This window comes from Zalophus californianus, chromosome 7 (assembly GCF_009762305.2).
Source record: "Zalophus californianus isolate mZalCal1 chromosome 7, mZalCal1.pri.v2, whole genome shotgun sequence".
In the NCBI taxonomy this organism is placed as follows: domain Eukaryota; kingdom Metazoa; phylum Chordata; class Mammalia; order Carnivora; family Otariidae; genus Zalophus; species Zalophus californianus.
Window position 1 is genome coordinate 106,451,992 of NC_045601.1, and position 26,698 is coordinate 106,478,689.

The 26,698-nt window shown below is 42.1% G+C and overlaps 1 protein-coding gene across 1 annotated transcript; it reads right to left on the minus strand.

The window, feature by feature from the left end:
* Nucleotides 1-1,823: 1,823 nt before the first annotated feature.
* Nucleotides 1,824-25,274, minus strand: SPATS1 (spermatogenesis associated serine rich 1). The gene is made up of 8 exons (XM_027604067.2): nt 25,100-25,274; nt 18,177-18,324; nt 15,832-15,956; nt 14,412-14,573; nt 9,991-10,111; nt 9,144-9,206; nt 4,185-4,300; nt 1,824-3,945 (listed from the first exon to the last, which is right to left on the minus strand). The coding sequence occupies exons 1-8, from the start codon at nt 25,272-25,274 to the stop codon at nt 3,917-3,919; spliced, it is 939 nt and encodes a 312-aa protein (XP_027459868.1). The 3' UTR covers nt 1,824-3,916.
* Nucleotides 25,275-26,698: the final 1,424 nt, after the last annotated feature.

Below are 26,698 nucleotides of genomic sequence, written 5' to 3' on the forward strand. Positions count from 1 at the left end.
GGGATCAATATTGTGATCAGGTAATTTATATCTAGACCCTGCATCCACATGGCACAGACTTGGGATTTATATTTCTCACAAGAAGACTTCTCTATGTTCATGTACCAGACCCCAGACCCATATACCCAGTTACATCCCAAACAGTTCCACTTATGTGTCACAGCTTCCTCAAATTCAACTTTCCAAAACTGAGCTCCTCCATAAAGCCTATCCTTCTCCAGCATTCCTTATTTCAGCAAATAGTACCAGGCTGCCACGTATGGTAGTATAAGTAGTTCACTGCACAAGGGACAAAAGGAGGCCGAAATCTAGCTTGCACGCTGCTTACCAAGCAGTGCATCCACAGGACTGTGTCCACCAAGATGGCATCTTCCTCTGAGTGTATAAAGATACCACATGGGCTTGGGGCGCCTGGGTGGCTCAGTCGTTAAGCGTCTGCCTTCGGCTCGGGTCATGATCCCGGGGTCCTGGGATCGAGCCCCGCATCGGGCTCCCTGCTCTGCGGGAAGCCTGCTTCTCCCTCTCCCACTCCCCCTGCTTGTGTTCCCTCTCTCGCTGTGTCTCTCTCTGTCAAATAAATAAATAAAATCTTAAAGAAAAAAAAAGATGCCACATGGGCTGGACACCACATGTCACCCTGGCAAGAGCACCACCATCCACCTTGTGGCCACTTGTTCTTTTCCCACGACTCCGCCCCTCCAACCGCATCCAAGTTATCTCGGAGTCTTGCCCTTTTACCTCCTATTTAGACCTCAAATCCATCTCCTTTGTGCCACTTCTGTAAGTTGCTAGATTTAGCAAATAAAAATACAGAACTCCCAGTTAAATTTGAATTTCAAATAAAAAACATAATTTTCAGTGTAATTATGCCTCATGTGTCCATTCTGTCCTCCCTTTCTAAAAGGACCCCAATTTTTACTCCAACCCACACTGTACCCAAAGAAAAGAACACATTTCTAACCAGATGACCAGAGCCATGTGCACACCATCACCACTGAAAACTGCCCCCACCTCGTTCCCCTATTTGGTGAAGACCAACACATTTCCTCATAAGACAAGTCTTTGGGATATTTGGCTTCTCGTTTGATATGAGGCTGGGTCACTCCATGCGCCTTAAGAAATGTTTACTTCTCACATATGTATTTCTTACAAAATCCGGGTTTGGGAGCCTCAGTGTTGGCTCCTCAGGTCAGTAAGGGCCCCTCATTCCCACGGTAAGCTCACACCATAATCTTTCATAGAGTTCCCCAGCATTGGAAGGACACCAAATGGGCTCCCATGTCCTTTCCCAGAGCCCACTGGGAACCTGGCCAGTAGACCCCCTAAGAGGTGCACCATCCCACATCAAGCCCATTGCTCAGTTTCAGGTCAAGCATCACTCTGTCCTGATTTTCCAGCCTCTCAGTCACTGGCATAATCTAGAGGAGCTCCAGCTCTAACATACTCCGGCAAGTCAAATCCTATAAATAAGGCTTTTATCCACCCAGCTTTTGAGGGCCAAATGCCTAAGAGCAAAAGGAAACAGTCTAATCAAACTGGATACCTCATACTGGAAATGTAGACAATGAAAGGAATTATACAGAATATTCATAAATCGTGTGTGGAATTGTAAAAGTTTAACATTCTAAAATCTTAACATTTTGACAACTGAGAGTGCAGAGACTATAGAAACAGCCTGGGAATGGTCTTCATTTAGCTTATTTGGACTTCAGAGCCACTAGCACTAAACAGAATATTCCCGCCAGGCCACAGGAGCCAGTTTTCATTTTTCCCAGGATCTGAAATTAGAATACCTTGTGTACAACAACAAGTTGTTACTCCAGTGCCTTTACTTGGAAATGTCACGTACAGGTTGTTTCTATTAAGCCTTCGAGCTGCAGTTATTTAAGGAAATGAACACACGCACACACCCACATGCACACCTGCACACACATGCTATTTACCAAGGACCTAAAGTGAGAGGAAGGGGAACTTCACACCTTAAAAGGTCCAACATTTTTGAGCCTAGAAAGGGGGACTGGAACAGCTAGGACACCCACATAGTTTTCCCACTTGGCCATTCGTTCTATGCCTTAGTCTCCCCAAAAGATGCGTGCACATGCATTTATGTCCTGCCCAAAGTTAGCAGTGGGACTCCTCACCTGCCGGCTGTTGGTAACGCCAAGGGGTCTAAGACCTGGCCACTGAGATGTGCCCACAGAGCGCCCCAAATCCAGTGAAAATTGCCCGGATTTCCAGGAGATGGAATGTAGCGCTACAACCCCAGGAGGTCAATTATTCAATAGTTTTCTTTTGTAATCCTATCTACTTTGGTTTAGAGCCGCGTGTAGGAATTATATAGACCTCTTTGAAATCTAGAGGCTGCTATACATCTTCTGAAACTGTACTTTGGTTGTTTTTCTTAATATCTTTACTGTGTAGGACTTCTTCCCTCCAAGACACCAGAGTCCCCTCTGAGAGCGCTTTCCTGTTCCACTTAGATAATCCCATCTGGAAATTCCTGCAGAATCACTTTTTGCATTTATATTGTGTTCTCCATTATGCATCCACACGGGTGGTCGCAACTGACTTTTTTATATTTTAACTCATAGAAGCACAAAAAATTACTTTTTTCAGGAGTGGATGTATTTGAGAAAATCTGTTGGCAACCTCTTTTTTCTTTCCTTTCCTAAATTGTTTGGTTTTATTGTCTTTTCTGGATTTTGTTAGGGGTGAGCTTCGTGTCCCAGGACAAGAGAATCAGCACAGAGGCATGTTGATGTCAACCCAAGGAGCGGTCAGACACAGTTGCTGGTGGTATAGACCATCATGTTCTCTGCTAGTTGGTCCAAAGGCCCGTATGAAGAGACCAGGAATGTACTGTGTTCTAAACCTGCTTCATTTACTTTGGCTATGTCTAGAAACAATGCTTTGACAGGGAAAGAAACTATATCTGTGTCTTGGGCATTTTGAGTGTCAGTCTGGGCCCCAGTTCTCTCTTTCCACTTTGAGGTTTGGGGAGACCAGACCTGCAGCCCTCATCAGCCAACCAGCGAGGTCTCCTTAGTAGAGCAGATTGGCTACGAAGATGCTGAGTCACTGGCTTGACTGCAGAGGGTCACAGCCTGACTGTATACGGTTGGCTCTTATTCCCATTTTTTCTCCAAATATTTGCTTCTTGCCTGATTGATGAAAGGCCTTAAGACTCAAGACTGGGGCCTCATTGAGCTTTAGTCCTGCGTGGCTGGGTGGACAAATCCTGCAGAAATGGGGAATGGAGTTGCAGGACAGTGGTATGAATTACCTGTGCAGATCTAGCCTTCACATTTTTCCAACATGTACCAAGTGAATAGTAGAGAAAATCTCAAATAGTATTAATGAGAACAATTTTACCAAATTAATGAAAGCTCCGTGTCTGCATTTTACCATTGATTTGAGAGCATCCTTCGAAAACTAAATTTAACTGAATAAAACTGAAGGTGGGCAATCTACCAGCAGAATTGCATCAATGTTAAGTTCCCTCAATTCAGTATTTGTATTGCAACTGTTGGAGAAGATCCTTGATCTCAGGAGATACATATTGAAGTATATAGTATGTAGGAGTAACGGGTTATGATGTCGGCCACTCATTCTCAAATAATTCCACAAAATAATAAGGGTAATGAAAGAGAGAGAAAGAATGCACAAAGTTTGACAAATGTTAACAATTGTAGATTCTGGGTGAAGGATACGTAGGTATTTGTTCATTGTATGAGTCTCACGACTTTTCTGTAAAGTTTGAAAGTTTTTCAAAAATATAAAGTTAAAAAGAGCAAAGCACAGTGATTAGTCATCAAAGTCGAACATTTGATTTAGAGCAGTCACACTGACAGAAGCAATCAATTGAAAGAGGCTCTCCAGACTACAGTCAGTACATGCTCTGTGGGCCTGTTTCTGTTCAGGATTGTCTTGCAGAATCCAAAGAACCTGTGGATAAAGGCACGGAGTTAAAGGTTGTTACAAGACTAACAGTGCTCAACCAACACACTCAACCAGCGATGCGTGGCCGTGACATAGGCCCAAGGAACCATGTTGGGGCAAGGGACACCATCCACTCTGGGAGAGGCTTTGTCTTCTCTCCTCTCCACTGCGAAGCCTCTCAAAAGCCTGCTTTTCTGTGCTTGCCTCCAGTTTTTATACTATTCTTTGAAGGTTCTTTAACCCACCAGGAAGGAGTAAACCGTGCATCAAGGGGGATGCTGGTTGCCAATTGTCAAGCTCCTCAACCTCTCTTATCTCATTCTGCAGCCTGTTGGCCTTCTCCTTCACCCAGAAAGGCAAGCTGTGGAAAGAAAACAACAGCTGAGTTTGATTTTGTCTGCTGTGAAATGTACAAACACCTTCAAGGGATATGGTACTGCATCCTCAAAAGTAAGAAGGCCTCCAATTTAGGAGACCAGTGATGAAATAAAACACCATGTTAGTTGTTCAGCATTCCCCTCTACCCCAAACCCAGATCTTTCTGCCCTTCTCTGCCCAGAGAGCTGACCCCTGCAACTTGCATCACCTTGACCCCACCATGTGCCCCTAACACACTGGAGGCACCAGCAGGAGACCAGAAAGCAAGCAGAGGTTGGGGTATTTCTCACATAGCTCTTCTACCCCCGCTCATCTCCTGAGGTACCCCAGTTCTGGCCACAGCCGCACTCTACTGCCACAACCCCTTCTGGACAGCCCTTCTCCATCTCCCACCAAGCTGGGCAACAAGATCACTCTTCTTGCTGTTCAGACCTGGGAGTGGTAGTAGCGGCCCACTGGAGAGAACATCAGGGGGGCTTCGCCCTTCCATATAATTTCCCTTGACCTGTTCACTCATCTGTAAACAGTCCTTTCATTAAGCCCTCTTCAGAATCCCACCTGAGTGTGCCTTCTGTAGTTTTGCTGTCGCCTCAGCTAATGCAGACCCCCGGCAGCCTCCCAAGTCTGCAGAGATGCTGGACTATACTGTGTATGTTCCAAGAGGTACCAGGAATTGTGTGACTCCTGGGATGAGTCAGAGAAAAGAGATGAAGAATCTTTTCCTCTTTGGCGGCTACAATTTTCATACATTTAGGGAGAAATGCACCATGATTGGGAAGAATGCCCTGATAAATCTGCTAGGGATGGGGAAGTCCCTGCAGGAAGGAAAAGGGATTACCACATAGGTAATAGGGGGGAGTCAAGGGTATCATGTAAAGCTGACAAACCAATAGCAGAAGCCCAAATAAGACCAGCAGGATGTTATTTGGGCAATATAGAAGATACTAGCATAAAAAAGAATCACTAGAACAAAACCACAAGGATTCCTTAACATCAAAAGAAATCATTTTTTTCAACTTTTGTTGAAGCAATCAAAGAAAACAGACTCATGGTAAAAATAATATAATACACATAAGTGTAACAAAATATTATGATAGAACTGAAATCAAATCTGTCAAATCATTAATTCAAATGATCTTAATTCACCTATTTTTTTAAAGATTTATTTTTTTTTTATTTTAGAGAGAGAGCGCGCATGTGTGCGCACGTGAGTGGGGGGAGGGGCAGAGGGAGAGGGAGAGAGAATTTCAAGCAGACTCCCCAGTTAGCGCGGAGCTCTATCTCACAACCCCGAGATCATGGCCTGAGCCGAAATCGAGAGTCTCGGATGCTTAACTGACTGAGCCACCCAGGCGCCCCTTCATTCAGCTATTAAAGAAAACAATTTTCAAAAAAAGAAAACAATTTTCAGGTTGGCTCACAAAAGCAAAATCCAACTCTGTGTGTAAAAGACAGACCTAAAACAAAGTGATTTGAAAGTCTAAAAACAAAAGAATGGGTAAAGGTATATTAGTCAAATGCAAACAAAACAAAGTAAGAGTTATAATCTTAATATCTGGCAATGTATAATACAGGACAAAAAGCATTAAATGAGAAAAAGAAGATTTTTCAAAATTTTAATTCCAGTGCAGTTAACTTACAGTGTTATATTTGTTTCAGGTGTACAATATAGTAATTCAACAATTCTATACATTACTCAGTGCTCATCATGACAGGTGCACGCCTTAATCCCCATCACCTGTTTCACTCCATCTCCCCCCACCCACCTCCCCTCTGGTAACCACCAGTTTGTTCTCTACAGAGTCTGGTTTTGGTTTGTCTAAAAAGAAGATATTTTTATAATGTTAATGGCTACAGTTAGCAATAAAGATAGAAATACATTAACAGACCCATTTGCAGTCCAAGCTAGGCCAAATGAACAATTTTAATCAAAAAGATAAATCTGGAGTGCCTGGGTGGCTGGGTCGATTAAGCATCCAACTCTTGGTTTTAGGTCAGGTCATGATCTCCCAGTCATGAGATCAAGACCCGCATTGGGCTCTGCCCTCAGTGCAGAGTCTGCTTCAGATTCTCTTTCCCTCTCCCTCTCGTTCCCACTTACACACTCTCCCTCTCTCTCGTTTGCAATAAATAAATAAATAAAATCTTTAAAAAAACCCAAAAAGGTAAATCTTCTGGGTATGTACCTAACTTTGCATCCTGATGAAGTAGATACACCTTCAAAGGTATGTAGAGACAGTCCCCAAATTGAGCATGTATTAGGTCACAATGAAAAGTTGGTAAGTTCCATAAAATAAAAATAATAAAAACAATATTTTCTGGTCATTAGGTGATAAAAGTAAAACTGAATTACAAAATAAAAATCAAAAACCTCTTTCACTCGGAAATTTTAAATCTATTAAGCAATTCTTTAGCCGAAAGGAAGAGACCAACACAAACTGCAGAATTCTTTAAAAAATAAGGATAATCTGGGGTGCCTGGGTAGCTCAGTCAGTTAAGTGTCCAACTCTTAATTTTGGCTCAGGTCATGATCTCAGGGTTGTGAAATCAAATCTGTCAAGCCCTGAGTTGGGCTCTGCGCTGGGCATGAAGTCTGCTTAAGATTTCCTCGCCCTCTGCCCCCCCATCTCTCCCTCTCCAAAAAAAAAAAAAAATATATATATATATCTATACATATGTGTATATGTATCTACACATCAAAATTTACAACATATAAGCAAAGCAGTGGACAGAGGCACTTTCATAACCTTCACTATGGATATTAAGAAAAATTAAAGAATTTAAAAAATGAATTAAACATCCCATTCAAAAATAGAAAAAGAGGGGCACCTGGCAGGCTCAGTCAATAGAGAGTGCAACTCTTGATCTAGGGGTCATGAGTTCAAGCCCCACATTAGGCATAGTGATTACTTAAAAAAAAAAAAAATAGAGGGGCTGGGGCACCTGGGTGGCTCAGTCGGTTAAGTGTCTGCCTTTGGCTCAGGTCGGGATCCCAGGGTCCTGGGATTGAGCCCAGCATCGGGCTCCCTTCTCAGCAGGGAGTCTGCTTCTCCCTCTCCCTCTGACCCTCCCCCCTGCTCATGCAAGCACTCTCTCTCTCTCTCAAATAAATAAAATCATTAAAATTAGTAAATAAATAAAAAAAATTTTAAAAGCTCTTACTTTCATCGATTTTTTTTCTATCGTGTTTTTAGTCTCTATTTCATTTATTTCCCCTCTGGTTTTTGTTATTTCTTTCCTTCTATCAGCTTTGGGTTTAGTTTGTTCTTTTTCTAGTTCCTTGAGGTGTAAAGTTAGGTTGTTCATTTGATATCTTTCTTTTTTCTTAACATAGGCATTTATTACTATGAACTTCTCTTTTAAACCTGCTTTTGCTGCATACTGTAAGTTTTGGTATGTTGTGTTTCCATTTTCATTTGTCTGAAAGTATTTTTTATTCTTCTTTTTACTTCTTCTTTGACCCATTGTTTGCTCAGGAACATGTTTAGTCTTCATTTTATTTGTGAATCTTCCAGCTTTCCTCTTGTAATTGATTTCTATTTTCCCACCATCGTGGTCACAAAAGATACTTGATATGATTTCAGTCTTCTTAAATGTATAAAGACTTATTTTGTGCCCTGGCAATTACTTTTATTTTAAATATTCTAGAAGAGTGTTTACAAAAAATATACAGTACAGACATAGAGGCCCCAATTATGTGCCTCAAGTATTAATGCAGTATCATGCAGGTATTAAAGCCCCCAAGTTTGGAATAAAAGGCTTTTATTTCCACTGAGCTCCAGGGTTTGGTCTCCCAGCTGGACTCTGGTGGGTCAGACAGTGGGTCACTTGCCCACTCTAGCCATACTTATGTGAGACTGTTTTGTATTAGAAAGTGAAATTTTGGAGGGCACCTGGGTGGCTCAGTCAGTTAAATGTCTGCCTTCAGCTTGGGTCATGATCTCGGGGTCCTCAGATTGAGCCCTGCACCAGGCTCCCTGCTTAGTGGGGAGTCTGCTTCTCCCTCTCCCTCTGCCCCTACCCCCCGACTCATGCTCTCTCCATCTCTCAAATAAATAAATAAATTTTTTTAAAAAGTGAAATTATTTTAAGATTTATTTATTTATTTGAGAGAGAGAGAAAGCACACACACAAGAGCAGGGGAGGGGCAAAGGGAGGAGTAGAGGAAGACAAGCAGACTCCCACTGAGCAGGGAGCCTGACACAGGCTCAATCCCAGGACCCCGAGATCATCACCCAAGCCAAAATCAAGAGTCTGTCATCTAACCCACTGAACCACCCGGGCATCCCTGGAAAGTGGAATTTTTTATACTGACACATATCATTTTCTAGGTCTAAATCCTACTTGGGCAAATAAATGAGGTTCAGAATGGAGCTGAACTTAAAATATGAGATCAGAGGGATGATACTTCCCTCAAGCATTCCAATGGCTTTTTCTCTGCCTCTTCAAGCTCTAACCATCCTCCCTGGTTGCACTCATTTAAGCATGGGTCTTTCTTTTCCAACAACTCTTGGGTTTTGGAAATCGGGGACCCTGTCTTTTTGCTCCATATAAACCCCCCACAGTGCATACCTAGCACAACACAGGGCCTCTGGCGGGCTGTCCATCTTATCGGCTGAAGATGTGGGCGACCCAGCTGCCAGACTCCACAGTACTTGCCCTCCAAGTGTCTCGCCAAAAACCCTCCATACACACTGCCCCACCTGCTGGGATACCAAAGGTCTCTCTGTGTTGGGTGTCTATGAGCTCCTCCATAGGAGAAACCTGTAAATAACCGATAACTTCATAAAGATCGGATAATATAAAAACATGGTAAGAGAACTCACGTAGGAATTTGTGGAAGAGGCTCAAGTGGAATAAAAGTATCATATTTCTTTTCATAAGGCACTCTGAAAAACAGACCAGACAACCGTATGATTGGTAGGGCTTCTACAGCAGAGAGATCAATACATCATCATATTCAAGAAAATGTCTTATTTTCTGGTTTTAATGGCCACCTAGGGGCTTCACAACTGTAAAGGTCATAATTCTTATTATAATTTTCACTAAACATCATTAAACCAAACATGATTAATTTTTTAAAATATTAATGTAATATACCAACTATTTTTCTTTTAACTTAATGAACCTCCCTTTCTCCTCAACCACTTTGGTCTAAGTTTAGTTCCAAGTATACATCAATCCAAACAGTAGTCACCAATAACCTGATTCAGTATGAAACTGAAAAGTCTTCAGATTTGTGGTAACAACAATTGGGACAAAATTAACAACCTCCTTTTTGTAGTCAAGATCCTGTATATAATTTCAGTTACACACACGCATGTGTGTGGACACTAAGGAACTAGAGATGAACGTTTTTTTAAAAGATTTTATTTATTTGTCAGAGAGAGAGTATAAGCATGGGGAGCGGCAGGCAGAGGGAGAAGCAGGCTCCCCTGAGCAGGGTGCCCGACATGGGACTCGATCCCAGGACCCTGGGAGCATAACCTGAGTGGAAGGCAGACGCTTAACCAACTGAGCCATCCAGGCATCCCTAGAGATTAACTTTTTTAGGAATTGTCAGCAACCATGTTTTGTTGGAATCTACTCCTTATGAAATATAACATATATAGTACAGAGAGATACAATTCCTTTAAAATTAACAAACTAACCCTACTATTCACATACACTTACATGGAGAAATTCACTGGTGGGAGAGTTGATCCTGCTTTGTGGAAGTCTTTACTCTGTTCTGGGTACATATATGGATTATCTCCTGGAGTTAACTTTGGTATTCCATTCCTAGGATCAATATCTGTGAAAGATATTTAAAAACAAGATCATAAAAGGACTGAAGGTAATCCAAAGATAGGCTCTATCAATATGCCAATGGAAACAAAAAATTTCATGTTTTATTATGAGGTACATATTATTATTATGTTTGTGATTTTCTTGCCTTGAGAAGATGAAAAGTGTCCTTGAGAAACGCTGTGTTTGGGCGATTTTCCAGAAAATGTCATGATTACCCCACCCCAGGAAATAAGAATAGCTTAGGTTCAGAGGGGATGTTTTGGTTTAAAGTGAACGGTGAATCAAAGGTATCTGCAAAGGATATGCAAGAAGTCTGCTTAAAATCTGAGCATTGGTATACTTTGAATCCCTGTGCCCTATAAAGCTTAAGAAGCAACCGTAATTGGGTCCTTCTCTCTGACTGGATCTCAGAAGGAAATTAGCTAATGAGGAAGAGCTACAGAAGAGAAAAGTTATATTTTCAGGTCAATTTCACTACAACCTATAACCACAGACAACATTTTGTTCTTCCTTCTATGACAACAAATTAGGCCTTTCAGGAACTCCACCAATGGCCTGATCATAGCTAATGTGTTAGAGTCAACCATTAATGAGAAATATTTTGATTGTTTTTTTTCTATAATAAAGGTGTTGAATTTCAGTTCATAATGGAAGCTGACTGGCAGTCATGATGCTGCCTCTCCATCTTATCCAAGAAATAACAAGAGAGAAGAGAATGTCACAAAAGAAGAAATGCCCCGTGTCAAGCTTAACAGTATCAAGTGCCACAAGAGATTGAGGAAGAGAAAAAAATGGAAAAAGACCATCGTATTCAGGGTTTAAAGAAGTCATTGCACATCACCTAAGAAGTAATCATACTAAAACGAATCAAGTCTATAGGTCCAACTATCAGTTTACAAGAAATACATAGGACAGAGAAACCTGTTAAATGGTACCAAGGGGTATAATCAGCAAAATCCTGACTGTGGCAAACTCTACAGGATACACGACCTAGTTTCTTTTTTTTTTTTAAGATTTTATTTAATTATTTGAGAGAGGGCGCCTGGGTGGCTCAGTTGGTTAAGCGACTGCCTTTGGCTCAGGTCATGATCCTGGAGTTCTGGAATTGAGTCCTGCATTGGGCTCCCTGCTTAGCAGGGAGTCTGCTTCCCCCTCTGACCCTCACCCCTCTCATTCTCTCTCTGTCATTCTCTCTCTCTCAAAAATAAATAAAATTTTAAAAATATATATATTTTAATTATTTGAGAGAGAGAGTGAGTGAGTGAGAGAGCACACACAGGGGGAGCAGCAGAGGGTGAGGGAGAAGCAGGCTCTCCACTGAACCGGTAGCCCAATGTAGGACTAGATCCCAGGACCCTAAGATCATGACCTGAGCTGAACCATGACCTGACCTGATGCCCAACCAACTGAGCCACCCAGGTGCCCATGACCTAGTTTCTATACAAAATAAATTGTAAGAAAAAAGAGGGGGAGGACCTCTATTAAAAAGAGACTTGAGGGATGCCTGGGTGGCTCAGTCCATTGGGCGTCTGCCTTCAGCTCAGGTCATGATTCCGGGGTCCTGGGATGGGTCATCAGTTGGGCTCTGCGCTCAGCGGGGAGGCTGCTTCTCCCTCTGCTCCTCCCCCCCACTTGTGTTCTCTCTCTCTCTCTAATAAATAAATAAATAAATTCTTTAAAAAAAAGAGAGGGCGCCTGGGTGGCTCAGTCGTTAAGCGTCTGCCTTCGGCTCAGGTCATGATCCCAGGGTCCTGGGATCGAGTCCCACATCGGGCTCCCTGCTCAGCGGGAAGCCTGCTTCTCCCTCTCCCACTCCCCCTGCTTGTGTTCCCGCTCTCACTGTCTCTCTCTGTCAAATAAATAAATAAAATCTTTAAAAATAAATAAATAAATAAATAAAAATAAAAAAAATTAAAAAAAGAGAGAGAAAAACTTGAGAGACATTTTAACTAATTGCTAAGTGTGGACCTTATGTGGATCCTGATTCAAACTATAAATATTTTTAAATTTTGTCATTTGTGAGGTAATTGAATATTTGAACACTGACTGAATACTTGGTGACATTAAGGAATTATTGTTTTTTTAAGATATGAAAATGGTATTGCAATCATATTAATAAAAATAATCCTTATCTATTAGAGGTACACACTGAAAAATACATACGCAATTATCTGATGCCTGGAACTTGCTTTAAAATAATCCCTGGGAGAAAGGGGTAAAAATGAACGAAGATAAGCCACATGTTGATAATTGTTGAAGCTAGGTATATTATGCTCTTCTCTCTATTTTGGCACATGTTTGAAAATGTCCCCAATAAAAAGTTTTTCTTTGTAATAAAGGTAGAATAGGGGTTCTTAGCGGAGTTGGGGGAGGAAAGATGTATTCAGGAAGGGGCCTCTCAGAAACTTCAAATATAAAGACAATACTCCCTTTCTTAAATGGAGTAAGAAGCATGCAAGTGATTGTGATACTTTATTCTATATATTCAGTAAATATTTCATAAGTGTACCTTTGCATTTTTCAGTATGTATAAAGACCATAAAGGGAAGCAAGGAAGGAAGGAAGGAAGGAAGGATGGAAGGAAGGATGGAAGGAAGGAAGGAAGGATGGAAGGAAGGATGGAAGGGAAATAATAATACACAAAATTCAGGATAATGTTTACCTTGAGTTAGGAGGGAAGTGACAGGTTAGGGTGAGGATTTGAGTTCATCATGATAACCCCATTTATTGTTGATAAATACTTGCAGCTGGCCCAGTTCTAGGCAGTGAGACACAGGTCCTAAGGACCATATGAGAAAATTTTCCCTTCGTTCTAAAAGGGAAAGGCAACAAGAGAGAGTCCTCTTTTTCATGTTTTGAAATATAGATGCAATGCTTGGAACTGCAACAGTTCTCTTGTGACCATAAGATGACAAGTGTGAAGACAAGAATCCAACACAGTCTAAGAATAGCAGCACAGAAAGACAAAATGAGCCTCTCTTTGATGACATCACTGGGCAACCAGTCCATATAGGCCACCTAGATTTCAAAGCTTCTCGTTAAATATATAATAAATCTTTTATTTTTAAAAAATAGCATATAATATCTGGGGTGCCTGGATGGCTCAGATGGTTAAGCATCTGCCTTCAGCTCAGGTCATGATCTCGGGGTCCTGCATCTCGAGTCCCACATTGGGCTCCCTGCTCAGCAGGGAGTCTGCTTCTCCCTCTCCCTCTGCCTCTCCCCCTGCTTGTGCTCTGTCTCTCTGTCTTTCTCTCAAATGAATAAATAAAATCTTTTTTTAAAAGCATATAATATCTTATGATTTAAGCCTCTGACAGTTTGGTTTTTGTCCCACTAGGGCCGAGAGCATTCCTAAGTACTATATAGCTAAACTTAGTCCCTTCCTGATTTTTCTCAGTTGTTTTATATTTAAATAAATCTTTCCTATTCTACCCATCTCTGTTGGGAGTGACAAGTCAGGGTGTGCACAACAGGCTCACATATCAGGGCTTTGGTGGAAGGCTTTGGGTCCTGGGTCACCGACTACAAACCACACTGGTATCTGATACTCGCCTTATCTCTGATACTCTCTGAAGGCTGGCATTTATTTCTGGGGTCTGCTAAAATGTGTCATCTAGTCTGATCCTCGGGAAGCCAGCCCCCTCCACAATGCATCAGGTGAAGCACCAATTTATTCTCCTATGATCCCTGGCTTGATGGTCCCCAGCATAAACCTATTATGGGTAGGTTGGGACAGAGAACTCACTATGTAGCAAATATATATATATATATATATATATATATACACACACACACACACACACATATATATGAGTATATATATATATATATATATACACACTCATCTCAATTACCTTTAATTAAATAAGCTATGAAATAACAGCATGCACTTCAGGCTAGGGTTTATGGGAATATTTTCCTTTTGAAGACTATAATGTACAATTTAAATACATATGATGGGCAGCATCTAACTGAAACATAAATTATTTTCTGCAGACTTGAATGAAGGTTTCTATTAATAAGTATCTGAGAGAACTTATCTGAGGACTTAAATGTCACATTAGCATTTTATGAAAATTCAGAGAAAAACAAAAATGTGGATCAGCATATGTTGTAAGTTCTTTGCCAGAAAGTGCAGTCTGCCAACCATCCCCTTCACCTTCCCATCTTCCTGGCTGCGCTAGAGTGACATGGTAACCCCAGAGGGCAGATGCCAGCCATGGAGTGTTGGGCCTGCAGAACCATAACTCAGGGAGTATTTTTAGGCATGGCACAGTCAAGGTCCAGGAGAAAAATATTACCATATTTCTTCCTCCCAAAGCACTTGTCCACCATTCTCTCTGACAGAGACCTCCTGTTGCCGAGGAAGACCCCGTTAAAGAAACACTGCTTTCCAACATGGTAGGTGTGGATATTGCTAATAAATCTCGGGTAAAATGTCCATTCGGGACGCTGCCCATCTTCTGCAAGACATCAGAAATCCTTCCATCAGCATCGCTTCCAGCCTCCCATAATGCAATTAAATCACAGAAAAATTGTCCCAGGCATTCTCTGACTGGCCTGTACTTTATCAACGTGTATAATCCCTTGGTTCTACAACTGGGCCAATGCTAACCTCTGGGGAGCTAGGCCTGAAAGGAAAGGAAGTGAGGAGAAAGGTATCTAAGAAGCTTCTTTTTTTTCCCTTTTTATCCTCTCGTCCAAAAATAAAGCCAATTTTACGGTTGGAAGTAATGTATGGAATGGGAAGCTCAGAGACACTTTTACAAGCACCTACAATCCAACCTTCACTCAGATAAGTGGGTAGGAAAAAGAGAATGCCCATCAGCCAGGGAAGGGCCAGGCCAACCATAGCATCTTAGCCGGATGACCCGCGGTGTTGGCAGGTGTCGGCAGCAACAGCTAGAATGACACCGGAAAATGTCTCCATGCAACCCTGGGCAAATGACAAAGGCCACTGCGGGACCTCAGGCAGGTTACTGGATCTGTCCGTGTCTTTGTTTCCTCATTCAATACTTTTCCTATAAACCGTGATGTTAAACAATGAGAGATCCCCTAACAGTGCTAATGTTGCATGAGAAGCCCTTGGGCTCCGTGGTGGCCAAGAAAGCACACAGGCTCTGGAGACCGGCATGTTCGGATTCCAATCCCACCACGGTACTTCCTAGCTGGGTGTTCTCGTATGAGTGACTAAGTCTCTCCAAGCCTCAGTTGCCTTCTGTGTAAAATGGGTAGGTCTATTTTAGCCACCTAGATTTACATGTATGACACAGAAAGAGGTCCATGATCTATTTGCCTTGAGTGAAAACAGTTTGTCTCCTATTTTCCACGAGTGCAAATATGGTTGTATATACCCTACAAACCATATATACCTAAGTACATACATACATGCATATACATGCTTCAAAATTCCTCATGGATACAGGGCATAATGGGGATACTGCTGGAAAACACTGGGGAAGGGGTTTCTATACTCTAAATATTCCCTTATTATTTTAATACTTTACTATGGTACTTTTATGGTTTTTATATAAAGCCATTTTAGTTTTGGAAAACATATAAAGACAGCTCCTCAGCAGAGTCACTGTGAGACTTAGAGATGAAGCGTGTCCAACACCTGGCACTTCCTGAGTCTCCAATGAACAGTGCCTAACCCTACAGCAGACTTCTGGAAAGCCCTGGGCATGGACACACGCAGGGGAGGGGCTATGACGCACTCACTTGTCTGCAATTTAAGCAGGCTGAACTCCTCAGGATATTTATGCTTTGGGACGTCAGGCAATGAGGTTTCAGAGGAGTGATCAGAATGTGCGGAGGAGGATTTCAGACCCAAATCTGCAGCCAGGCTGGAAAGGAAGCTGAAGGATTAGATTCACCCATGTGCTTAAATTAGTAGTTAGAACCTGATTTTACATATTTTACACTAGAATTACCCTCCCTTATGACAACTAGGCCTGCCCCTCCATAAATATGTCCATGACATATTATTTATTAGCTCACAATTTGAGGGGACTGACACAGAGTCAAAAGATGCATCCTTAAAAACATTGTGGTAGTTCCTCAAAAAGTTAAATATAGAATTACCATATAACCCAGCAATTCCACTCCTAGCCATATACCCCCAAAGAATTGAAAACAGAGACTCAGATACTTGTAAACAAATATTCTTTGCAGCATTACTCACATTGGCCACACAGTGGAAACCACCCAAATGTTCACTGACCGATGAATGGATAAGCAAAAGATGACATTGACATACAATGGAATATTATTTAATCATAAAAAGGAATGGAGTTCTGATATATGCTACAACATGAATGAAACTTGAAATATTGTGTTAAGTGAAATAAGCCAAACACAAAAGGACAAATATTGTATGACCTCATTTATATGAAATATCTTAATATGTAAGTTCAGAGAGACAGAAAGTAGATCAGGTTAGTAGATTAGGGCAGATGAGAGTACCAGGGTCTGGGGAGAGGGGAGAATGGGGAATTATTGCTTAATGGGTATAGCACTTCTGTTTGGACTGATGAAAATGTTTTAAAAAGTAGCAATGATGGGGGCGTCTGGGTGGCTCAGTTGTTAAGCGTCTGCCTTTGGCTCAGGTCATGATATTGGGGTCCTGGGACTGAGCCCCACATCGGGCTCCTTGCTCAGCGGGGAGCTTTCTTCTCTCTCTCCCTCTGCCGCTCCCCCTGCTTGTGCTCGCTCTCTCCCTCTCTCTCTCTCTGTGTCAAATAAATAAATAAAATCCTTAAAAAAATAGCAGTGATGGTTGAAAGGTAATTAATGCCAATGGGTAAAAAACGGATAAAATGGCAAATGTTATGTTATGTATAATTCACCCCAATTTTTTTAAAAAAAGGAATGATGTACTGATACATGTTGCAAATAGATGAAACTTGAAAACGTAACACTGAATGAAAGAAGCCAGACACCAAAGACTACATATTCCATTTATATGAAATGTCCAGACTAGGCAAGTCTATAGAGATAGGAAGTACATCCATGGTTGTCTAGGGCTGGGGCGGTGGGGGGGGGCGGGTAGGGGACATGGCAGGAGTGACTGCTCAAAAGGATGGGCTTCTCTTTGGAGGTGATGAAAATGTTCTAAAATTGATCGTGGTGATGGTTTAGTAAATACACTAAAAATCATTGAATTGCACACTTTATAAGGGTGAAGATTTTTTTCTTATGCACATAAAAAAAAATAACATCAAAATGTTAACATTAAGGGGCGCCTGGCTGGCTCAATCTGTAGAATGTGTGACTCTTGACCTTGGGGTTGTGAGTTTAAGCCCCACGTAGAGCGTAGAGATTACTTAAAAATAAAGCTTTAAAAAATACGTTAATATTGATTCTCTAAGATGTGGAATTACCATGATTTTTATTTTTAATATTGTTTTTATACTTTGAAAATTTCTACAGTGTACTTAATTTCCTTATAACAAAAGCCATTAAAGAAAAAGGCTTCCAAAACTTTTTACTGTAAAGAAATCTAAACAGAGAAAAGCACTCACAACAAATACAGTTTTACAAATAATTATAAAGCCAGCCCTCCCCTCCCACTCTTCCCCCAACCCACTGCTCTCCAGAAACCATTTGTGTGTCCCCATCCCCGAGAATTAACCACTATCCTGACTCTAACTCTCACGGTAACCATGGCTTTGCTTTTCTTTAAGATTTACCACCTAAGTATGTATTCCAAAAAATATAGCTTGGTTTTGCTTGCTTTTGAACTTCATAATAACAGGCATGCCTACAACACATATTGTGTGTCATGGAGTCTTCCAATCTCTTTCCATGTATTAACTCATTTAAACCTCAAAACAATGCTATGAAGTATTATCTCCATTTTACAGATGAGAAAACTGAGGCCCAGGAAGGTAAAGTAATTTTCCCAAGTTCACAGAGATGAACTTGGCAGAGCTGGGGTTTGAACCTAGACAGCCTGGCTCCAGAATCCATGCTCTTGCCAAACACGTCATGCTACCTCTCAGAATGTTGGCTTCCTGGTCAGAATTTACCCCGATAGTTATGGTCTTTATTGAACCCTTACTTACTCTAGGTGAAGAGACACTTTGCAGAGGCCTGGAGGCTCACTCACACTAAGACATGTTTCAACAGAAGATGAGGGGCTGACCTTTCTGCCTGAGGATGTTGTGTTAGCAAAGCATCCCTTAGATTCCGGAAAATCACTGTGTTTAGTACCTGTAACAACACATCACCATTGGATTTCATAATGAAATGAAATACCTACCCCTCCGTCTTGTTCCCTGGATTATATAAATTACTTTTTTTAAAACTAACATTTATTGAGCATGTATTGTGTACTGTGGATTATGTTAACATTTTACACACATTATCCCACTTAATTCCCATAACACCCACAGACGTAAGTATTGCTTATCCTTCCATTTTACTGATGAGGGAACTAAGGCACAGATGGTTAAGCAACTTGCCTAAGATCACACAGAAAATAAACACCTGGGTCCAGATTTGATAGCAGCTCTTGTGACACTAAAGTCAAAAATCCTAACCATATGCTAGACTACTTGACCCTCCAGAGTTTAACCTACTTGGAATTAAGTGAAAGAGAGAACATCTGAATCAAGCTATAGATCTGTACATTGTATTGAGCACCTCAAGACAATCTTCCAAAGGATTTATTCATGGAAAGACTGAGGAGTAATCCAAAGACCTGCCATCAGAAACTTCCATGGATTCCCCTCACACTGGAGCGTTGTCATTAATTTATATACACGTCTTCCCCACCAGATTTGTTATTATTTCTTATTCATCTTCGCAGCACCCAGAAAAGTGCCTGACACAAAGTAGATGCTCAACAAATATTTGAGCAAATAAGTGAAAAAGAATTATAACTCCCCAAACTCCCCAAGTAAGGGAGTCCTGAAAGCCGGGGCTCTCAGATACAGAATCATAACCATTATCTTCACTCTGCTATAGAATTACTGATTCATGTTCTCTCATCATTCTACAGAGCTGTGTGCCTGCCCAGTCACTTAAAAAAAAAAAAAAGTCAGAGGAATGGATATTGCATTTCTTTATGCATAACTTTAAAGTGCATGGAAGCTCAATAGACACAATGTAACCCCTAGTTACAAGAAAATTACAAAAAATAGGAGTCAGACTTCTGGGACTCTTGAGTACAATTCCCTCCCCTCCCAGGATCCCCATTTTTGGGTTTTTCAGGGTATGGCATAAGGACTGTCTGCGTCAGAATTACCTGAGAACCCTGTTAAAAATACAGATTCTTAAATTCCATCACAGATACTGAATTGGAATCTCTCTAAGTGAGGCCGGGGAACCCGCAATTTGAATTCCATCCCCTGCAGCAATTAGGCTCACATTCCGCAGTGATATTCCTCCTCTTCAAGTCTAGCTCCACCACTGCATTCTATACCATCCCACTTCCTGATGCCGAACTGCCCAGAGTTTCTCGAATTTGCTCAATCACAAGGATCACCTTAGGGCACTTGGTTCAACACTCAAGATCCCAGGGCTCTGACCCAGACCTGCAGGGGAAGACCTGGGTGTCAGTATGGTTAAGAAGCACCTCAGGTGATTCTCAGAGCCGGCCAAGCATGAGAAGAGCAGTTCTGGAATATGCCAGGGCACCTAGAGCAGCCCCAGGTAAAGGTAGGGTCGATTGGTTGCTTGAGGTGTGAGTAGCTAGCTGGGTGGAGTGGAGCACAGGGGAGGAGCTGAGAAAGACACGGAGCTATGAAGGAGAGAGTACAGGTTCCCAACAGCCAAAGGAGTAACCATCAACCTACAAGCCATAAAAGTCGTGTCAACAAATGTAACATAGACCACACTCTCCGACCACAATGCAATACAATTAGAAATCAATAATAAAAAGACAGCCAAAAACATCCATAAGCTTGGAAACTCAAACCACACTTCTAAATATTTCATATAAACGAGGACACCGCATTGGAAATCATGAGGTGCTTAATGGTCAATAACTTAAATACTATAAATCAAAACTTGTCGTTATCCAAAGTAAAGCAGTAAGTAGAAACTAGAGCCTGAAATGCATTTACTGTATAGCCTGTATTTCACTGAATATGAGGCACCAGCAATTGTAATAACATTAGTATTTTATGTACCACAAAGAACAAAACTATGACAGGATGCTTTACCACTTAGAGTCTTGATTATATATTTATTGAAGCACTCTTTCAGACTTACTTAGATGTAGATTTTAAGCACATACCATTCATGCGCATGTTTAAAGAAGGAAAATATAAGCAAACAAATTGGTTAAGCCTTTCTTAAATCTTGCATTCAAAAATCTGATTACTGAGTCACTTTTCAATTCAATCACTGATGTCCACATTTTCCACCTAAATTGACATCTGTGCAACAAGCACATGGGTGATGCAGCACTTCTTAAATGAGTGCTCCTCAACTGCCTCTGGAATGTTCTTCCAAGACACAGACACACCTTCTGCATTATTCAGCACTCATTTAGCAAAGTTTCTAACAACTACTTCACACCTGCTGCTGGGCCCCCTGCACTAGGAAGACCAATCCAACCTCCGAGATGCAAACTCTGAAAAATGTCCATCTGACAGGTTATAGTGTTAAAAAAAAAAAAATTCCCGGGGTGCCTGGGTACCGCAGTCAGTTAAACATCTGACTCTTGGTTTTGGCTCAGGTCATGATCTCAGGGTCATAAGATCGAGCCCCCCATCGGGCTCCATGTTCAGCATGAAGTCTGCTTGAGAGTCTCTCTCCCTCTCCCTCTATCCCTGCCGCTGGTGTTCTCTCTCTCTCACCCTCTCTCTCTCTAAAACAAATAGGTAAATTTTTAAAAACAAACAAAAAAACAGGGATTCCAAAATTAATGAGCTAAACTTGCAATACAAGAAATAAGGAAAAAAAGAATAAACCCCCCAAAACAATAAAAAAAGGATATCATATGGGGCACCTGGGTGGCTCAGTTGGTTAAGTGACTGCCTTCGGCTCAGGTCATGATCCTGGAGTCCTGGGATCAAGTCCTGCATCGGGCTCCCTCCTCGGCGGGGAACCTGCTTCTCCCTCCGGCCCTCCCCCCTCTCATGTGCTCTCTCTCTCTCTCTCTCATTCTCACTCTCTCAAAATAAATAAATAAATCTTTAAAAAAAAGGATATCATAAAATAAAAACAGAAATGAATGAAATAAAGATTATTAGAACTATGGCTTCATGGAAAAAATGAGTAATGTAGATAAACAAAGTTCAAGAAAAACCAATCTTTAAGAAAAGTAAACAGTATTAGCAATGAAATACCATAATTGCAAATAAAATAGAAATAATTTTACAAATAAAGAAATTGTCGAAAATGTCCAATTACTTATTCAAGGTTACAGAGCTATAGAGTATAATTTATAAAATGTAACTTGATGTTACAATAATCAAAATGATACTGACACTAACCCTAACAGATAAATCAAGAGAACAAAATAGAAAATGTAGATAGAATAAAATTTTATATAATAGAGGCATTTCATGTCCATGAGGAAAGAATGGATTACTCAAAGATATTGCTGAGGGGCGCCTGGGTGGCTCAGATGGTTAAGCGTCTGCCTTCGGCTCAGGTCATGATCCCAGGGTCCTGGGATGGAGTCCCCCGCATCGGGCTCCCTGCTCAGCGGGGAGTCTGCTTCTCCCTCTGCCTCTGCCTCTCTCTCTCTCTGATTCTCATGAATAAATAAATAAAACATTTTAAAAAATTAAAAAAAATTGCTGAAACGATTAACCATTTGCATGAAAATAAAATTAATTAATTAATCCCCAGATAAATTCCAGATGAATTATAGATTTGAATATAAAACTTAAAATAAAGGATGTACCTGAAAAAGTGATCATTGAATGTTTATATAATCTTAGCTCGGGGAAGTTATTTCTAAGAAAGATATCAAATATAGGCAAAATAAAGGAAAAGATGCATAGATTTGAATACATATACATTTAAAACTTCCATAGCAAACTATAAGCTGGAGGAAAGTTCATAGCATACACAATAAGAAAAAGCATTAATAGTCATGACAAATTATGAGTTTTTATAAATTTATAAGATGAAAATACCCAAAGAGAAAAAAAAAAATGGGCAAAGGACATGATTAGGTAACTCATTAAAACACACACACGCACAAATAGCTGATACACCCTTGGAAAAAAATCCATCCTTCCTAGTAATCAAAGAGCTGAATTTAAAATGAGATACCAGTATTTGCTATGAGTTTGCAAATACCCAAGGTTGGCACAGCTTGGAGGAATGGCATTCTTGTACATTGCTGGTGGAAACGTCTCCATCTTACTAAAAAGCACTTTGGCCATATGCATCCTCCAAAGCCTGTGAGAAGTGCACTTTTGATCCGGGGGTTCTACTTCTAGAAACATATCTATGAAAAAGATATGAAATTTATCTATAAGGATGCAGAAAGGATCTACACATGTCGAGAAGAAATAAGAGCAAGAGTAGAGATATCTTCTAGGTTCATACTCATATGTAAGTTCTGAGTTATTTATTAGAGCATTTACTTATAATAAGTTTTGCCCATAGGTTTTAACAGTTTTAACAGTGGTTGCCTTTTTTTAAAATTTACTTATTTATTTTAGAGAGAGGGAGGGAGGGAGAGAGTGCATGCTGGGGGTGGGGGGCAGAGGGAGAGAGAGAATCTCAAGCATGTTAAGCAGGCCCCACACCCAGCCCAGAGCCGGAAGTGGGGCTCGATTCCAGGAGTCGAGAGTCAAGAGTCGGATGCTTAACCTACTGAGCCACCCGGGCGCCCCAGGGGTTGCCTTTTCATAGCATGTAAGCAATTCTAATTGTATATTTGCCACTAGAGGACTTGAGAGTGCACCAAAGCAAGAATTGGTTGCTAGGGATGGCATCACAAGTTCCTCGGTTTGTTTTGTTTTGGTTTTTCAATTTTAGGGGCAAAATTTAAATATATTACATAACCCTGAGCCGCAAGCAGTGAAATTGCTGTCTCCAAATTTAGCATATTTCCTTGTTTGCTTAAGTTTTGTGTTGGCAACTGTCCAGAAGGTGGCTGCTGTGACAGGGAAGGCTTGTCTGACAAGCAAGGGTAGGAAGAGCGGTCTCTCAGCTAAACAGGCAGAGGGCACATCCTCCAAATCCCCTGACTACAGGATCTTCCTAGAAGTCACTCAGCCTCAAATACAACCTGGAGACACTTAACCACGGCCTCTGGCTGCCACTCCACATCTCCTCAAGTAGAAGGAGAGCTGCAGTTGCAAGTCTGACCCCTTCGGTTCTGACAGTGATGTTCCCATTGTGTAAAGTAACCTCCAGTTACTTCTAGCAAGTCAATTACCTCTCCAGCCCAGCCACCCACACCTGGCCCACCTCTGTCCAGCTCATGAGGCTGCCGGGATACAGAAAAGCTAAGGCACATCCTTCTTGGAAAGGTCATCACTTTGCATAATAATTGGTATTCAAACTCAATGTCCAGCCAGCCGTAGGACAGGAGACTCTCAACAAGTTTGCTGAAACGCTATAATATAAGATGACGCAATGGAAAGGACTGAGAGAAGGTTCTGGCAACTAGAAAGGAATTCAGGGGGAAATGCGGAGTGAAGAAAGTCTGTTTCTTTGGTACCATCTGCGGAATTCACGCTAATTATTTCCATGTCTTTAGGCAGGAATAACACTCTACATAACCAAGGCGCTTTCACACACTTGCCAATCACAGCTCATTTACACAATAGCATGGTCTGGGGCAGAAAATAATACATCAAGCCAAGTTAGCTTAACGTGGATACCTTTTAAAACACTCAAGTTTCTCACCCCTGCTTATCAGCTCAACAAACAACCTAAGGGTGTAGGACAGTGGTTTTTAACCCTTTTTTGAATCGTAGACTCCCCTGAGAAGTCATGAAAGCAATGGGCCCTCCTTGCTGGAAAAACGCATATCCACCCCCAGTTTTGCATTCATTTTCAACTGGTTCGTGGAGCCCCTTCCTTCCCGAAACCCATGGACTCCACATTAGGCTGAGCTCAGATGTGGTCTTCTGAGTGGACACATCTACAGAGCAGAAAAGGAAGTCACGGATCTTTGGGGATCTCCGGGTCCCGTGCTCTTCCAGTACCCCCTTAAACATGTTTAAACACCTTTGAAACAGCAGTTCCATTACCTGAGCTCAACCTGGAAACTGTGGAAAAGTCTGGAGCTTAAAGTTAGAAGCCCAAAGCCTTTTTCTCCTTGCTGACCTAGCCACATTGGACAATTGACGGTTCTAACTCCTCCTGCTCATTAGTAATATACCTCTGGGGCTGTTACGGGATTGAAGGAGGTAATTTGTGAGAACCTCTGCTTTGACCTACTATCTGCCTCATCAGATTTTGTGTTAAGTGGCAACTCTCTTGGGTCCCTCCCTCTCCGGGAGCTTTCTACTATCACTCAATAAACTGCTTAAAAAAAAAAAAAAATCTTGGGTCAACACAGGCATAGGCTACTATTCAAGGAATCCTTTTTATATGCCCACAAACTGGCCTCCCTTTAAATTTTAAGTGATTTAAACTTCCCGGCTTTGGTATACGTGGATCTGGCGACCAAATCCACACGCAGCCCTCCTGACTTCTTCAACTCAACTGTATCTCCTCTCCACCGTGGTCAGGTCAGAGTCTCCTTTCTCTTGAACCTTCTCCAGCTCTCTGCTGCAGGGCTCTCTGCAGATGGAGGGGAGAGAGCAGTTCCATGGACCGTTTCCAGGGGACATGGACTCATCTATGCGTGTGTTGATTTTAAGTATCAAAACCAACCCGGAGACCAAGAAAAGACCTTTGTAAGAGAGGCATCAATCAAAGCAAAGAGAAAGTCTACAAGCCATTGATTGGAAAGTCCAGAGGGCAGGGTTGCCATCTTAATCAGAGCTTCCCTCTCCCCGGGCTTTTCTCGGTCGGGGCGTCTCCGGAGTTCCCGTGGGTTCTTTCCCCCGCCCAAACTTACTGCCCCCGCCCGCGGCAGGTGCTCCTTCCCTTTCCACCTCCAGGGCTTCCACCGAGAACGCGGCGAGATGAACGCCACCAACCGGCGGAGGAACTGCCGGGCGCCGGGCGGGCAAGGAACCCGAGAGGAGGGCAAGAGCGCAGCGGGGCCGCCGGCTTCCCGCGCGGAGGCGCATTCCGGGGTTGCCAAGACACCAGCCCGGCGCGCTCCGGCCCTCCGCGGATGCCCGGGTGCCCGAAAGAACGGCGCTACCCACCCCCAGCCAGCTAGGGCGGGCGGCGCAGGCCAGGACCGCTGGGAGAGCTGCTCAGGGTTGCTGGATTTTTTTTTTTTTACGAGTTGTGGTTTTTCTCCAGGCAGATTTTCATTATTGGAACTGTAGCCTCTGGTGGCAGTGAAGGACGGGCCGTGCACAGAGCTTGCAGATGCCTGTTCATAATTGGCATTGATTAGGCAGGATCACCTACTACTTTTCTGGGCCAGGCGCCCTGCTGGATGTTATCTTCCCTAAGCAGCCAGCTGCATTTTTCAAAATAGAAAGCTGAATTTGAGCAAGGACTTGCTCAAGGTCACCCCCCACAAAAAAAAAAAAACCTAAGATTCATTTCCAAGTTTCCCGACTCCAAATCGACCACTCTTTCCATCATACCAACTTGGATGTGTCTCTAATGCTTTCCAGCATCTAATTAATCTTTCATGGAAAATTTTGCCCCAAGTCAGGTTTAAGTCCCTCAATTCAAATTCGGACCTAATTTCTCCCTTGGTGAAGTGGAAAAAAAAATTAGACCATGTTTTTCTTCTTCTAAGATTTTATTTATTTATTTGTGAGAGAGAGAGCAGGAGCGGGGGGGGGGGGGTGAGGGGAGCAGAGGGAGAGGGAGAAGCAGACTCCCCGTTGATGGGGAGCCTCATGCACGGCTGGATCCCAGAAACGGAGACCATGACCTGAGCTGAGGTCAGCTACTCAACCACTCAATCAGCTGAGCCACCCAAGCGCCCCTGTTTTTATTCTCAATAACAATTTCTAATCAATTATAAAAGAAATAAATGGTCGGGCACCTGGGTGGCATAGTCGTTAAGCGTCTGCCTTCAGCTTGGGTCATGATCCCAGGATCCTGGGATCAAGCCCCACATCGGGCTCCCTGCTCCAATGGAAGCCTACTTCTCCCTCTCCCACTCCCCCTGCTTGCGTTCCCTCTCTCGCTGTGTCTCTCTCTGTCAAATAAATAAATAAAATCTTTAAAAAAAAGAAAGAAAAAAATGGTCACTGCAGAAATCTTGGAAAATATAGAAAAGCAGTGATGATACCCAGAATCCCACAATCCTAATAAACCACTTTTTCAGGATATCTATTTCTGTATAACAAGTCATCCCCAAACTCTGGGGCTTTATACAACTATCATATTATCTCCTGATTTTAGGGATTGGCTAGACTAAGTTAGGCTGTTCCTGCTTGGGGTCTCTCATGAGGTTGCAGTCAGAAGGTGCCTGGAGCTTCCTCCTTCATGTCTGGTGACTTGTGTTGGCCATCAGCTGGGATCTCAGCTGGGGCTTTGGTGTATACTTCTAGCAGGTTCCACAGCAAGGTCAATGGTAGGT